The sequence below is a fragment of the Cannabis sativa genome, chromosome 5, assembly GCF_029168945.1.
Source record: "Cannabis sativa cultivar Pink pepper isolate KNU-18-1 chromosome 5, ASM2916894v1, whole genome shotgun sequence".
Taxonomy (NCBI): Eukaryota; Viridiplantae; Streptophyta; class Magnoliopsida; order Rosales; family Cannabaceae; genus Cannabis; species Cannabis sativa.
In genome coordinates this window covers 25,679,955-25,696,445 of record NC_083605.1, presented here as the reverse complement: position 1 = coordinate 25,696,445, position 16,491 = coordinate 25,679,955, and the positions used below count along the sequence as shown (strand labels likewise).

The 16,491-nt window shown below is 33.8% G+C and overlaps 2 protein-coding genes across 6 annotated transcripts; both read left to right on the top strand.

Moving 5' to 3' along the window:
- Positions 1-3,766: 3,766 nt before the first annotated feature.
- LOC115717217 (ranBP2-type zinc finger protein At1g67325) lies at positions 3,767-7,174 on the top strand. 4 transcript variants are annotated; one of them, XM_030646178.2, is made up of 8 exons: positions 3,779-3,941; positions 4,130-4,175; positions 4,623-4,738; positions 4,846-4,951; positions 5,185-5,389; positions 5,758-5,877; positions 6,165-6,274; positions 6,907-7,174. In XM_030646178.2, coding segments are annotated over exons 1-8 (837 nt in total). In that variant the 5' UTR covers positions 3,779-3,939; the 3' UTR covers positions 7,039-7,174. The 4 variants fall into 4 exon arrangements, with proteins under 4 accessions (XP_030502040.1, XP_030502038.1, XP_030502037.1 ...); XM_030646177.2 differs by having other exon boundaries at positions 5,743-5,877; XM_030646180.2 differs by lacking the exon at positions 4,846-4,951 and having other exon boundaries at positions 3,767-3,941.
- A 2,093-nt stretch (positions 7,175-9,267) lies between these two features.
- On the top strand, positions 9,268-15,978 carry LOC115716802 (plasma membrane ATPase 1). Of its 2 annotated transcripts, XM_030645706.2 has the most exons (22): positions 9,268-9,675; positions 9,977-10,074; positions 10,278-10,397; positions 10,499-10,597; positions 10,840-10,980; positions 11,092-11,226; positions 11,542-11,721; positions 11,846-12,052; positions 12,256-12,375; positions 12,536-12,655; positions 12,774-12,896; positions 12,972-13,076; positions 13,172-13,316; positions 13,468-13,629; positions 13,724-13,962; positions 14,065-14,097; positions 14,206-14,287; positions 14,423-14,583; positions 14,722-14,922; positions 15,028-15,210; positions 15,367-15,548; positions 15,716-15,978. In XM_030645706.2, the coding sequence occupies exons 2-22, from the start codon at positions 10,021-10,023 to the stop codon at positions 15,810-15,812; spliced, it is 2,889 nt and encodes a 962-aa protein (XP_030501566.2). In that variant the 5' UTR covers positions 9,268-9,675; positions 9,977-10,020; the 3' UTR covers positions 15,813-15,978. The 2 variants fall into 2 exon arrangements, with proteins under 2 accessions (XP_030501566.2, XP_060971533.1); XM_061115550.1 differs by having other exon boundaries at positions 9,268-10,074.
- The last annotated feature ends 513 nt before the right edge of the window (positions 15,979-16,491 follow it).

Here is a 16,491-nt window from a genome sequence, read left to right as displayed (position 1 = left end):
AATTATTAAATAAATAGTTTTGACAATTATAGGATTGAATTGAAAAATATGGTATTATTGAAAGAAGAATAAGTGGTTAAAATAAAGTGGTAAAATTGTAACTAGAAAGTGGTCCTTTAGTGGCCGGCCATTCTAGTAATTTTTGCCCAATATTTTATTCATTTTTAATCCATATAATTCAACCCTAAGCCCTAGTTAAAACACTATAAAAGGAACATGATGCTCTCATCTCATCCAACTATTCAACTGAACTATTGCCTTCAACCAAATCAAACCTAGTTTTCTCTGTCACACAACTAGTAGATGAGAGACACATTCTATAGTTATTCGAACCCTCCTTCATTGTTCTTCAACCAATTCGCCCTTAGTGATAGAGTGCCATGCCCACACATAGCAAGTCAAGTACTCAATCATAGTGCGAAAGATGGTGGTAACCAAACCCGAAGGAGAGAAAGAGATCCAGGTTCAAATCTTGATAATACTCTGCGACAGAAAAGAACAAGGGGCTAGAGATCTGAGCGGAAGGAGTCATAATATTCCGCTGCAATCAATGTAAGGTTTTCTAAACTCTTATGTGTTTAATTTCATTGTTTTAGAGATATTCATATTTAGGATGTTAATTCAACATACTTGTTAGTAAATTTAGATCCTGGTAAAATATTCCCATCACACACGACCTGTAAAATGCACAAGGAATGGAACTATAAGCTTCGAAGACTTCCGCAAAAGGAAAAAAAGTCAGCCAACTTATCGAAAAAATATCGAAAAACTATCGACAAAATTATTATTCCTTAAAAATCAAAACCCATACAAACTATCGACAAACCATTGATAATAGTCGATAACCTATCGACAAAAAAATCTTTCAAAAATGAAACGAAGGAAAACTGTCGAAAAAATATTGACAATATGTCGATAATTTTAAAATCTAGAAAAATAAAGCATAAGCAAAATTATTGACAAAACATCGATATCCTATCGATATGCAATAAAAGAAATGAAAGAACCAGACAAGCTAACACTATCGACTGTCCCAATTGATATTTAATTGATTTCCTATTTCTAGCAATATCCTTTCGATAATTTATCAATATGACTGCAAAAAAATGTACAAACCACATCAACAGATCTAAACGTTCCAATTATCACCAGAAAAATCACAAATTCAACAAAAAATGCAAGAACAATCAACAACAGACAAAACTTCAGATTTTATTTTAAAAAATTACCTTTTGCGCCATGATGGTGGCGTTTGACCAAGAGAAGAAATGTCAGGTTGAGCTGTGGTGGTTGGTTGTGATGCCGTTCAGGAGGAAACGTCCTCTAGGTGGTGGTGTTTACTCAATGAGGGAGCACACGAGGGAGAGGAAGAGATTAAAGCGAGAGTGAGAGAGAGAGAGAGGGAGAGAGAGAGAGAGAGAGAGAGAGAGAGAGAGAGAGAGAGAGAGAGAGAGAGAGAGAGAGAGAGATTGAAATTTAGCAAGAGAAAGAGAGATGAAAAACAAGAAGTAAATTGGGGGCCGGTGGTCTACCTTCGTTGGAGAGACGTTGGAGAGAGAGAGAGAGAGAGAGAGAGAGAGAGAGAGAGAGAGAGAGAGAGAGAGAGAGAGAGAGAGAGAGAGAGAGAGAGAGAGAGAGAGAGAGAGAGAGAGAGAGAGAAAGAGAAGGAAAAAAAAATAATTATATGGGTAATTTAAGAAAATAATAGTATTAATGGGTATAAATTAGTTAAGAGGGTAAATTTTGAAAGAGTATTTTATTATGTATTGGTATTGAAATTACTCATAATCAAAACTGATTTTTTTTCCAACAATTTTGTTGATTAAGAGATTGTAATAGGAGGTTGAAATGAGGAGTGCTACCGTCAACCTCTTGTTACAACCTCTTAGTTAACCTCCACGCCAAAAACATATGTCGAAATATTTTTTTTAATTTTTTTTTCACGGGGGTGTTCTTATTGCTTACAACATCATCTCTGTAAATTTTTGAAAAATTTCAAATAGTTTACAGTGTCGAAAATACGCTTGAAGTTTTTTGAACGCGCGTGGTAAACTGGAATATCAGGAACTTTGTTTTCAGTATTGTAAAATATTCAAAATCTTTCAAAAATTTACAGGGATGATACCATAAATATAACGAATACCGCTATTAAAAAAATATGAAAAAAATATTTCGATATGTGATTTCAAACGTAAAAATTGACTAAGAAATTGTAATAGGAGGTTGTAATTAGCACTCCTCATTTTGTAAATAGCATTGTCTCATTTCTTTCTAAAGGGAAATTTGCGGCAAAAGTCCCCAAAAAGTTCAGTTTAATAAAGATAAGTCCCCAACCTCCAAAAATAGCAGCAGTAGTCCTCAAGGTCATGTTTTTTATTTGTCCGTTGGTCTCCAAGTTAACAGATCTGTTAAACCCATTTTTAATGCCACGTGTCAAAATATTATTGGTGGGTGTTATTATTTTAATTTAAAAAATAAAAATAAATAAATAAATAATTTAAAAAAAAAAGTTCTTTTTTTCTTTTTCTTTTCTTTTTTTTCTTTTTCTTTCTTTTCTTCTTCGTCTGCTTCGTTTTCTTCATCTTCACCCAACCCCCAAACCAACCACATCCCATACTACGCTAACCTCTCAATCGAATATTAGTTCGTTTGAACTCGAATCTAAACCTGAAATTATTGATCTCGGAGTTTTCACCTCTGAATCGAACAACTTTTCGTTTGAATTCGAATCCAAACCTCAGATAGTCCGCCAAACGAACCGTAAGCCATCTTTGACGATCTCCCTTCCTGCGAAAACAGAAATGATTCAATTCGGAGATCCTAAGGCTCAAGACTCCATACAAGTGAAATCGATCGAGAAGGAGAAGAAGCACTACCGAGGTGTCAGGCAAAGGCCGTGGGAAAGTTCGCGTCGGAGATCCGAGATCTGAGTCGAAAAGGCTCACGGGTTTGGTTGGGTACCTTCAACACCGCCATTGAAGCCGAGACGAGAGCAGTGTTTTGGATGGGAGGTGGCGGTTGTTGAGGGCAAAGGAAGTGAAAGAGAGACGAGAAGAGAGTAGTGTTTTGGATGGGAAGAGAGAGGCAATTGCGGTTGTGGAGAGGCAGAGAGTGGCTGATGGAGCTGTGAGGAGCCTTGAGATTAAAAGAGAGGCGACCATTGTTGATAGATGATGAATGAATGAATGTTGGTAAAAGTTAGGGTTTTTTTAATTTTAGGTTATTATTTTATTTTTAAAAAATTATTTTGGGTTGGTTTTTGGTGGCCGATTGACAATATTGGGGTTGGAGTGGGGTTAGTGATGGTGGTTGGGGTCGTGGTGGTGCTCCGGTTGTGGCTGGTTAGGGGTTGGGTTGAAGAAGAAGAAAACGAAGCAGGCGAAGAAGAAAAGAAAGAAAAAGAAAAAAAAAAAGAAAAAGAAAAGGAAAAAAGAATTTTTTTTAATTTATTTATTTATTTATTTATTTTTTAAATTAAAATAATAACACCCACCAATAATATTTTGACACGTGGCATTTAAAATGGGTTTAACGGATCTGTTAACTTGGAGACCAACGGACAAATAAAAAACATGACCTTGAGGACTATTGCCGCTATTTTTGGAGGTTGGGGACTTATCTGTATCAAAGTGAACTTTTTGGGGACTTTTGCCGCAAATTTCTCCTTTCTAAAATGTAAAAAATAAAATAAAATAAATAATAAAAGGTTGGAGTCAAGTCAACACGGGAGTCAACTACACGAACACCCCTCTTCCAACCCCAACCTCAAAATCACAAGTTACACAACAAAAACAAAAATAAAAACAAAAACAAATGTACCCGCCGTTCGAGTTTTGGGTCCCTAAACTAAATTGACCCAAGTAAACTTGGTCAACAACAACAACGATTGCGCAAAATATTTCACAACTCTGCCTGCTTCTACATCAATGGCTTCTGCAAATGTCGCTAACACATCTTCTTCTTTCCACTATTTCTTAAAATCAACTATTCTATTCCTCTCAAATTCTTAAATTGATCATTCTTTCTTTACTTCTCCTGTATGATCTTTCCATTCTTTCACGAGAATATTGTTTAGGTTAAGCGAGTTTGAATTATTTTTCTCAAAATTTGTTGCTTCAAACTCTTGCAGGTGGACAATCGGGGCTCTTTCGGGTCAAAACGCTCTCGCAATGATGGTAAATCTCTTATCTTTAAAATATGTACACATCTATTATGTTTTGTGTAGTATTGTTTTTTAATTTCCTTGCCTTAATTTTATCTAAAATTCCTTTTCTTGTAATGCTTGTTTTATTTCTACATATTACTAGATGGATTGATAATATTGTTAGAGTAGAGATGAATGTTTAGAAAACTTGCAATGTTGGCTTCGGTATATAATATATTATGTTGGTTCTGATTAATTTTATTTTATTTTATTTTGTGTTTAGTTGTTTTATGTTATTTTGGGGTCCCATTTTCAAAATTGTTTGATTTTGATTTTGACCTTGTTGCTCCATCCATAACTACATTACAATCAGGGATTTCATCCTTTCGTGGTTCCTTGTTATGGTATTTGTGTCCTAAGTTTTTGTCTTTTATTCATTCTGTCTTTTTGCCTAAAGTTGGAATCCATTGCATTTTAGATCCTCGGAGTGATGGAGATTGGACTTGTCCTGAGTGTGGAAACATTAACTTTGGATTTAGAACGGTTTGCAACCGTGCAAAATGTGCTGCTCCTCGGCCTCAAGTTTTGCCTACTGTGAGTGATTATGTGATTTTGTTTTATTCTTTCATATTTTGTAGTTTGCAGTGCATGTGTTATTGTGTAATTAGTGTCCTAGTAAACTCTTCTCAATTTTATTTCAGGCCAGGTGAAAAGATACAAAAGAAACTTAAATATGTGATTTTGGTAGCTTGGAAATTGTATCTTCCGGTTGGAAACTCTGCCAATAACAATATAGACATGCCAAGTGTAAACGACCCACCTGGACTTATCAAGCATGTTAGCTTAGAATAGTTTTGAATATTAAGTCTTCTCGGGATAGATATCATGAAATTATTGATTTTCTAGGTATAAGAGTTAGAAAGCAGAAGAAAGTGTTTACCCCAAGATTAGGCGGTTTCTTAGAATTGTAGTTATCAACAGTTCAACACTATCTTACATTTAGGCTTATCTGTAACTCACATGATTTTTTTTCTTTTCAGCATTCTCCAATGACAAGTCATTACAATAACCCTCCTCCCTTTTATTATGGAGGTTTTGGGCTTCCTCCAATGCCATATGGAGTATCCACCAGGTATGGATCCCCAATCCCACATACTGGAGTGCATTACGACTATGCTGCACCTTCTGTTGCTCATGGAGCATATGGCCCTCCTGCGCCCACATTTCCCCCTGGAAGTTTTGGAGGTTTTTTCTTTTACTCTTGTTAATTTCTTTCTGGGCTCATTCGTTCATAATTTGTAGAACAAAGGATTTTCTACATAGAAAACATATAAAGAGAAATAGTTACTAATGTTTTAATAGGATCAAAGAAGAGGAGTTAAACTAAACATTTATACTTCTTGTATGCACCTACTTTTGCTATAACTTTGTCAAAATCTTGAATTCACTGGATTATTCCTGTTCCACTATTGAGACATGGGCCTTTGGAAGCGCTATCACAGCATTATTTGGACTTAAAATGTGATGCTTGGTTGGTACATGTGATATATACAAAGCATGTAAGATACATCTCACTTAAAGGCTTGTGTAACTTATAGGTTTTGGTGACTCAGGAATGGGTTATGCATCACCTTCAACTGTGAATGGATATGGATTTGGTTTTCCTGGATCTCCTTGGTCTGGAGGAATGGGTATAATAACTGAAAATCCTGCTTCCAGGAAACGTCGTGGGGGTAAGTTTTGCCTTTTTTGGAGCTCTATTCTACTTTTACTATCATCTTTCCGTGCACTAATTCAGTTTTGCTTGGTTTCTATAATAGATCACGACTTTATATTGAGTTGCCTGTTCTATTCTGCTTCCTATCACATTAAATCTGCATAATTTAATTTAGAGCTTGAATACTATAATTTCTTTCCAGAGAAATAATAGACTTGTAATTAAGAGGCAATGCACTTGTCAAAAATTGTTTAGTATTTTTCAATTGTGAGTGTTTCAAAACTGTTTCTACTGGAATTGCAGGTCCAGATGGTTCATATGATGGGGATTGGATATGTCCCAAATGTGAGAATGTTAACTTTGCTTTTAGAACTGTATGCAACATAAAGAAATGCGGGGCTGCCAGACCTCTTGTAAGTGTTTCTTATAAATATTTAATTAATGGAATGCTGTTCACTTTTCCCATTTCACAACGATAAATTTGTTACTTCCATTGCCTGCAACAATGAAGCACTTTTCTGCGAAATCCATTGCATACTCAATTTTGTATCATATTGTGAAAAGCATGGCCTTCAAAGTAGTTAGATGTATCTATGGGCCCTAATGTTTGCCTCACTGTACATTTGTGTTAGTTTTGAAAGTTAGATTGGATTAGATGTGGTAGATTAAAAAATATTGGATAGGGTAGATAATAGAAGAAGAAAACAAGTTGGATGCAAAGTTACTATTAAAATACATGAAGATCGGGATTAAGAAAATAGGGTTCCACAGTTTTTCGATGAAATTAAGTTATCCCATACTTGGAGATAATTCTTTTAAAAATCTTCTCCAAATTCATAAGGAAATCACATTATAAAAGTTATCCAATCCAATCATGCTCTCCAAACGTGACATTTGTGTAAAGTTTCAAGTCCAGGAGCATTTGTGGAATTATCTGAATTTTAAATTGTTATAGAAAGCCAAATCATAGTTTTACACTTTTTAAATGTTCTAGTAAGCATAATATAAATCATAATATATTATCTTGGGATTACTCTTTTTGTAGGGTCCTACTAATCAGTCAAATGCTGGTGCTCCCGAAGGCAGCTGGACTTGTGGCAAATGTGGCAATGTGAACTATCCCTTTCGAACTGTTTGTAATAGAAAGGAATGTGGAACTGAGAAACCTAGCTCTTGAAATCTAATCAAATACTTCTTGTTTTATGTTTCGTGTAAAAAATCAACAGATTTCACCTCTTATTGGGCACAGAACTTCAAAATAAAGACAAAGTTGCTCTCTGAAATATATTTGGAATGGTTATTTCTGGCTGAAATGAGGACACATCCCTTATTTACTTGTGTTTCTTCTGATCTGTTGCTGTGGTATTACTTGCAAACATTGTATTTTCTTGAATGATGAGATGCCAATTGTATAGGCTAAACTATCTGATGCCAACGTTTGGATTTGAAGTGGTTTAGCTTGCAAATGTGCTCTCTTGGTTAGTTTGAAATTTTTTATTTTGATATTATTAACGGCATCATCTCTCAGATGCCTTTTATCTTAACGTTTAGCTGGAGAAGAACAGGCCTTTTATCTTTTTGGATAGGAATGAACTAAACATCATCTCTCAGATTGCCGATTGTACATGCCAAAATGTAATTGAGCTAAATATTCTGTTCTTTCTTGTTTGCTCTATAAAATAAGTGGATATTATGTGATGAAGAGGCTGATGTTTTATAAACAATATTTTAAGTGGATTCTGTTCTTTCTTGAGCTAAATGTGTATTTGATCCCATTTATATAAACAATATTTTATAATAAGTGGATTTTATGTGATGAAGAGGCTGATGTTTTTGTATGTCCTTTTTAATTCATACACAATAGGACAACTAGCTACGATACCAACTGGCACATATTTGAATTATCATAGCTGGAAAAAAATAGGAATCTCCGACCATAGTATGGAAACTGAAACATTATCAATATAGGGCCAACAAAAACAAAGCATTTTCCTTGCGTTATTTATGATGTGAAATGAGAAGCACCACAAAAATTAGTTTTTTCTAGCTGTTAAGAATTTTATTTTATTTTATTTTTGTATTGTTTATTTGAGATATAAGACTAAAACAGAAATGCCAACAAAGTATATTTGCTGATTAATCTCTAAGAGATTATTTTTATTTTTTAACAGAAATAGACTACACTTTGGTATCTACGTCAGGCTCATTAATCTCAAAGTATCAATCCAAAACACGTTGTCGTTTGGTTACTCTAATTATTTCATTAGTCTTTATATAGTTAAAGCCACGAGGCGTACGGTACTATACCACAACTGGCGGCACATTGGGTAATGCCAACCAACATTTGAAAAACAATACAAAAGCTTTGGTTGTTCCAGAGACGGTTGCTGAACGAGGCAGGCCAGCACAATCCCTACTATCATTGCCATTCGGATATCTATTCTTTGCATATATATATATGTACTAGTGAAGGGGTTATCACCCGTTTCTAGACATTGTTTTCATCAATAATATATTTTAATTAAAATTTATTAACTCATTACAAATAAAAAAAATAATTACAAAAACCTTAAAAAAAAATATGAAAAAAAAAAAAGAGAAAAACAACAAAAATATATAACTAATTTAACATGTAACTATAATTGGTACAAATAAAACAAAATATATACATAAAAATATACAAATTACGAATATATAATCTAAAATATAAAAAGAGCAAAGACTATACAAAAATACAAATTACTAAAATATAATCTTATTCAAGAAAAATATAAAAAAGAACAAGGACTATAAAAAAAATATATAAATTACTAAGTAATCTTACTCAATTTGAAAAATTATAAAAAAAGCATGGACTATAGAAAATAAAGGAGCAAGAAGTTTGACACATATAAGTTTTTAAATTTAACAATCTTAATAATTTGTGAAGATTTTTCACGTCCTGAAAATTTAAAGGCATAATTTAGTACATATCAAAGTTAAAAAGATAATTTTATGCATAAAAATTATTTTTATTTTATTTTTTTCATTTAAAATCCAAAAAAAAAATATTTATTAAAAATAAACATAAAATATATTAAAAAAATATTGTTATACTCAAATATTGTCATAATAAATCCCACATAAAATTTAAGGTAAACACTATTTTGGACCCTCTATTTTACAAAAGTTACCAATTGGACCCTGTGTTTTGTTAAATGACAAAATGGACCTTGTATTTTCTAAAATAGTACAAATAGGACCCTGAATTGATTTTTTGTCAAAATAAAGTTTAATTATAATCCGATCTAAAAGTACTATATGACAAAACTGTTTACATTTTTTGTATCTGTTCATATTAAGCATTGTCTTCAAGTTGGTTGTATTAATAAAAAGTTATCAAAAATTAAGCTCAGGGTCCTATTTTTACTATTTTAGAAAATACAGGGTCTATTTTGTCATTTAACAAAACACAGGGTCCAATCTGTAACTTTTACAAAACACAGGGTCCAAAATAGTATTTACCCTAAAATTTACTATAAAGCTTATAATTTTGAAAAAATTTTAATATATAATTATCTAACCAACTAAATTACTTAATTGATTTCAAGGAAAGAGATATATTTATTTCAAGTTTATATAAATGGTAAATAAATTTAATAAAATACTTTACTCCAATACATTATTTATTTCAATTTGATGTTGACATCTATCCTTTTAGCCTCTATATCTTCCAACTCTGACTTTCGTTCTTGTTACACTCTGACTCTCCAGTCTACCCAAAAGCGTTACTCTTGAGCTCTCTAAGGAGCTTTACAGGGAATTTGTCAAATAGGTGCAAACTATTTTCTTAAAAAAAAGATGTTATAATTTTTCAAACAATATATAAAATCAATAAGGTCAATACTTGTGGAGTAGACTAGACTACTATTTACAGGAACACAATGTATAAATCATTTTATAAATGGCCGTTTTAACTGTCTAGTTACCCCTGATTTCTTACTTGTTTGTTTTACGGTGCTAGATATCATTTTTCTTCTCTTCTCTTGCTACATCAACTTCTCAAATGAATAAGCAAAAAGTTCACAGTGAAATGAATAAGCAGTTTAATTTTAAGTGTGTGTAACATATTGCAGTTTTCTGCAAGTAATTAAGGTTGTGGTTAAAAGAAGAATCCAAGATGGTTGATGGCCCAGGTGGACTCGATGCTATTGCTAAAGAAGCTGTTGATTTGGTATGTCCTAATGATTCATGTCATGAGCTTCCAACATGTATTGAATCTCTAGTAATCTAAATATGAACAATTACTTGTACTTAGCAGCACACTCACTCTGATCATTGTATGTATCAAAGTTTGTTCTTGTCCAATATATCTTTGTTAAAACAAAATTAGCTGTAACAAGACAGATTTGGTAAACTTGGAGTTTCATTGTACAGGAGAATATTCCTATAGAAGAGGTTTTCGAGCATCTTAAATGTACAAAAGATGGTCTGAGCTCTGATGAAGTTCAAAAGCGATTGGATATGTTTGGTTATAATAAGCTTGAAGAAAAGAAGGTTAGCAATAGAGTTTCAGCGTGACATTGTATTATCAATAATATGTTTTTTTGTTTCTTAAATTAATTGACTGATTGTTTCATGTTACTGTTAATACGTAGGAAAGTAAAATACTGAAGTTTTTGGGCTTTATGTGGAATCCATTGTCATGGGTCATGGAAGCTGCAGCAATAATGGCCATTGCTCTTACACCTATTGGGGTATGTTTGTATTACTTTCTCAAAAATACTATATCAAGGAGAATCTGGAAAGAAGAACATGGCATTCTAAAAGTGTTTCTCTTTTTTTCTTATTTTTCTTTCCTAGATTTGTTAGATTTGAAATATTTTTTAAATATTTAAGCTTTAACAATCAAATTCAATTTAGAAACATTTCTATTGGAATTAGTTTTTCCACACTGCAAGTTACCTGCCTGTTGATATAACCTTATTTGTTATGGCAGAAAGACAATGACTTAGATTACCCAGATTTTGTTGGAATCACAGCCTTGCTCATTATCAATTCAACCATTAGTTTTATTGAGGAAAACAATGCTGGTAATGCTGCAGCCGCTCTAATGGCTCGGTTAGCACCGAAAGGAAAGGTCATAATCCTATTCATAAATCATTCCAATAAAGCTTGAACCTATACCTCAGAAACTTTATGCTATTTGTAAAGCGTTTTCTGATCTCTGTGCTATGTTTCTAATTACTAGGTACTGCGTGATGGGAAATGGAGTGAGGAGGATGCTTCAGTGTTGGTTCCTGGAGACATAGTTAGTATTAAACTTGGTGACATCATTCCTGCTGATGCACGCCTTCTTGAAGGAGATCCTTTAAAGATTGATCAGGTAATTGAGAAAAAAAAAAATCTTTTACATGACCGATCTCTAGTTAGTCCTGCATATGGAAAGATGAATGTGTCACTCCTCTTATTACCAATTGGTTTTGAGATAGAACCACATGCACCTTACTAATTGGTTTTCATAACTGTGTTGAGTATGTGATTTCCTACATGTATTAGCATACTAGGCATCAGAGACTTTCTAATATGGTCATGTAACAGTTGAATTCCCACCCAAATCTTCTTACCATGTGTAGTGGAAGACTAAAAACCGTGATTAAGTTTCACTCTGTGTTGAATTTGACATCTTCTATGCTCTCAGTCTGCTCTTACAGGAGAATCACTTCCAGTATCAAAAAATCCAGGTGATGGGGTTTACTCAGGTTCAACCTGCAAGCAAGGTGAAATCGAAGCAGTTGTCATTGCAACTGGAGTTCACACTTTCTTTGGAAAGGCAGCTCATCTTGTGGAAAACACAACACATGTTGGCCATTTTCAGAAGGTTTAATTATAATATTTTAAATGTCATTATTCTTATGTTTCATTTTCACATACTTTTTCATATTTAATTGTCAAAATAATCTTTTGATTGACTGGTTTGTTTTCTTTCACTGATGGTGTTTCAGGTCCTAACATCAATCGGAAACTTCTGCATTTGTTCGATTGCTATTGGGATGGCTATTGAAATAGTAGTGATATATGGTCTGCAACATAGAGGATACCGTGATGGTATCAACAGCCTACTTGTGCTCCTAATTGGTGGCATTCCTATTGCCATGCCAACTGTTCTTTCTGTTACAATGGCTATTGGATCTCATCGTTTATCACAGCAGGTTTTGTGATGCCAAAACTAAATTAGTAGCTGTCTATGAAAATTCATTAATAGTAACAAATTTAGTTCAGATAATTTATGTTGCTGATTATCTTTTGATCAAATGCTGCTAATAAGAAAAATAAAATAAGTAAAGAAAAGATACACAGCTTTGACAATTACAGGGATGATTGGGTGATAATGGTGATAATATGTTTCTTGCAGGGTGCCATCACAAAGAGAATGACTGCCATTGAAGAAATGGCTGGAATGGATGTCCTATGCAGTGACAAAACAGGCACATTGACACTTAACAAGCTTACTGTAGACAAAAGCATGATTGAGGTTTACTCTAGTTCCCTTGCTATTGCTTTTATGAATTTACATGGGATGCATCATGCATCATGTTAGCAAAATAATCATCTTTCTTTTATATACTTTAGAAATATATTATATTCTTGTTGTGAAAGACTAATGTCGCTTTACATCATTACTGAAACTACAGATATTTGCCAAAGGTGTTGACAGGGAAATGGTTGTACTTATGGCAGCAAGAGCATCAAGGCTAGAAAATCAAGATGCTATTGACACTGCAATTGTTGCAATGTTGGCAGACCCTAAAGAGGTATTACATCACATATTATATAATTTTGGAACTGCATGGCTATGTGCTTATTTCATGTGTGTCAACTACCGAAGTTACATATATAATATATTGACATGTTCATTTTTAAATTGTAAAGGCACGAGCTGGAATTACAGAGGTTCACTTCCTTCCATTCAATCCAACTGATAAAAGAACTGCACTTACGTATATTGATGGTAGTGGGAAAATGCACAGGGTCAGCAAAGGTGCACCAGAACAGGTAAGGATGACTTGAAAAGTTTAAGAAATGCCTTATAAGCATCAAACTGATATTTTTCAAACAAATGTCATGTAGATTCTCAATCTAGCACATAATAGATCAGAAATTGAAAAGAGGGTACATGCAATAATTGATAAATTTGCAGAACGTGGATTGCGATCCCTTGGAATAGCACGCCAGGTCTATTATCTCTACTTAATTTTAGTTTTAATCCCATATGCCATGTTTTCTCATAAGACTTTTAAGGTGAAATTAACTTGAATGCTTATCTATAGCAAGTACCTGAGGGAACCAAAGAAAGTCCTGGTGGTCCCTGGGAATTTGTTGCTCTTCTCCCACTCTTTGACCCTCCTCGCCATGACAGTGGTGAAACAATCAGAAGAGCTCTTGATCTTGGTGTGAGTGTTAAAATGATCACAGGTGTGCTTCATTGCTGATGGAGCTATTCTCCCGTAAAAATTTCTTTTTTCCATTTAAAATTTGTCATCTATCTTTGCATAACACTAATAAAAATTGATATGAAAGAAGAGGTGCACTTTGATAATAACTTACATGTTTGGTCAACTTGCAGGAGACCAACTAGCTATCGCTAAGGAAACTGGAAGGAGGCTTGGCATGGGCACAAACATGTATCCTTCTTCTTCTCTCTTAAGTGAAAACAAGGATGGACTTGCTACCCTTCCAATAGATGAGCTCATTGAGAATGCTGATGGTTTCGCTGGTGTCTTTCCTGGTCAGTTTTTAGAAGTCACATCATTCTTTGGTAGTTACATTCGTGCTCTTAAATTCTAAGTTTCTGATGCTCATAACTGTGTCTCTTATTTCAGAACACAAATATGAGATTGTAAGGAGATTGCAAGACAGAAAACACATCTGTGGAATGACTGGTGATGGAGTGAATGATGCACCTGCCTTAAAGAAAGCTGACATAGGAATTGCTGTGGATGATTCCACAGATGCTGCTCGTAGTGCTTCTGATATAGTTCTAACTGAGCCAGGATTGAGTGTCATCATAAGTGCTGTCTTAACAAGCCGTGCAATTTTCCAAAGAATGAAAAACTACACGGTAAAATTTATGGAAAAGGCAAATTATAACTCTTCATATTCTGTCGGTATGTGTATGTAACAAATGCAGAGTTTGCCTTCTAATTTTCTTTCCCATTTCCAGATATATGCTGTGTCAATCACAATACGTATTGTGGTAAGTTAGCAATCCAAATTACAACAATGTATGAGTTGGAAATATATATCTCACAATCTCTCTTACCAAAATACTAATATAACTTGGAACTTGAATTTTGTATTACAGCTAGGATTTATGTTGCTGACAGTCTTCTGGAGATTTGACTTCCCTCCTTTCATGGTTCTTGTCATTGCTATTCTTAATGATGGTTAGCTTTCCTTATACTTTTTCTATCTACTTAACAGAGTTTGACTCAACTTTCTTCTTTTGGGAAAAAATATTTGTTATGTTATCTCCACAAGTTTCTTTCTTAACTGTCGCTTACATTTACGCTTCATGACAGGTACTATAATGACCATATCAAAAGACAGAGTAAAGCCATCTCCAGTTCCTGACAGTTGGAAGCTCAGTGAAATTTTTGCAACTGGGGTTGTCCTTGGTGCTTATCTGGCTCTTATGACCGTTATATTCTTCTTGATAACCTATGAAACTAATTACTTTCCGGTAAATCACCTTATACTAATCTGACTTTTATTACTGTTTGTTCAAAAACAACTTGATACTACTTATGTTCATTGAAAGGAAACACAATTGATCTGAGTTTAATATTTCTTTGAAATATTATTTTTTTTCTACATGCAGAAACATTTTAATGTGGTTAGTATGTATAAAAAAGACTTCAGCAAGTCAGACGAAGTACTTCAACAAAGATTAGCATCTGCTGTATATCTTCAAGTCAGTACCATTAGCCAGGCCTTAATATTTGTGACTCGTTCAAGGGGTTGGTCATACTTTGAAAGACCTGGCCTCTTACTTGTTTCGGCCTTCATCATTGCTCAACTGGTACACGAATTGTTGCCCTTTTTTTTTTTTTTTTGTATATGAAACCAAGTTTCAACCACATCTTATCTCACATAAAGTTTATCACTTAAAATATCTCATATGTAGATTGCTACAGTAATATCAGCTACTGCAACTTGGAAATTTGCTGGCATAAAAAGTATTGGCTGGGGATGGACCCTTATAATTTGGATGTATAATATTTTGACATACTTGCTGCTTGATCCACTCAAGTTTGGCGTTCGGTATGCTCTTAGTGGCAGGGCCTGGAATTTGGTAGTTGAACAACGGGTAAGATCCATCTTCATTCTTCCTCTTATGCTTTATCATTAATCAAAGTACTAAATAACTTTCTGTACAAATCTAACTATTTTGAGATAGAGACTAATAAAGATTGATCAAAAGCGAAATGTTTCTAAGAATCCTTGTTTGCATCTATCATTCCAGACTGCATTTACAAACAAGAAGGACTTTGGAAAGGAAGCTCGCGAAGCAGCATGGGCGACTGAGCAGAGAACATTGCACGGTCTTCAGATTGGAGAGACAAAACCAATTTCTGAGAGGGCCACCACTTTTAGAGACATAAATCTCATGGCGGAAGAAGCAAGAAGGCGAGCAGAGATTGCCAGGTAAACTTAGTCTTCAACTTCATTCAACAGTCTAGTATGTCTAGTAAATGAGAAGAAAGTGTCAGTAGTAGTTTGAGTTTTGAATTATACAAGTCCTTTCAGTCATATTGTTCTTGGTCATTGTCTAAATTTGCAATATGCTTAATCAATTGATTTGGATTATGCAGATTACGGGAGATTCATACTCTAAAAGGAAAAGTTGAGTCATTTGCCAAGCTGAGGGGTCTAGATATCGAAGCCATTAACCAACACTATACTCTTTGAATATTGATGTTTTTCTTAAACAATATGTATCATGTTTGCTGAACTATAAAAATATTTCAAGTTTGTTATTCATAATCTTTTGTGTTAATGTACACAATGAGTTGCATAATTTCTTATGCTTTTACTAATTACATAACGAATAAATTTCTAAAATATGTTCATGAAACGGAAATGCATTTTTATGTATTGTAAATAAATTCACTTATTGTCGGGCCTAGCAACATTGGGGGGCATGTGGGAAATGAACTTTGGGTTGGATAAATTGGCCGGATTTGGTGTTAGTTGCTATACTGCCTGTCTGTTCCATGAACCGTTGAATATAGTCCTTCAAAGGTTTCTCTTATCTTTGCTTTATTTCGACAAGATTCTCCAGTTGTGAAGGTATTTGTCTTGTAACAGAGAACTGAAGATAGAACTCTTAGAGAATTCTTTCCAAAAATTAAATTTTTCTTGGGTTAGCTTGAAATGTGTAAAGACCGCTTAGTTTAATTTGGAAATTAGCAAATAATTAAGATTTAATTATGAAAATTATTTATAGATATTTAAATAATTATTTATGTTGTTATATTTGAATTCAGAATGCATTTTTATGTCATATAGTGCAATTTCATAATTTTGCATTTCCGGTGCCCGACAACATGGAACGCGGTGTATGGCTCAGTAGAATCACAAGTTAGTA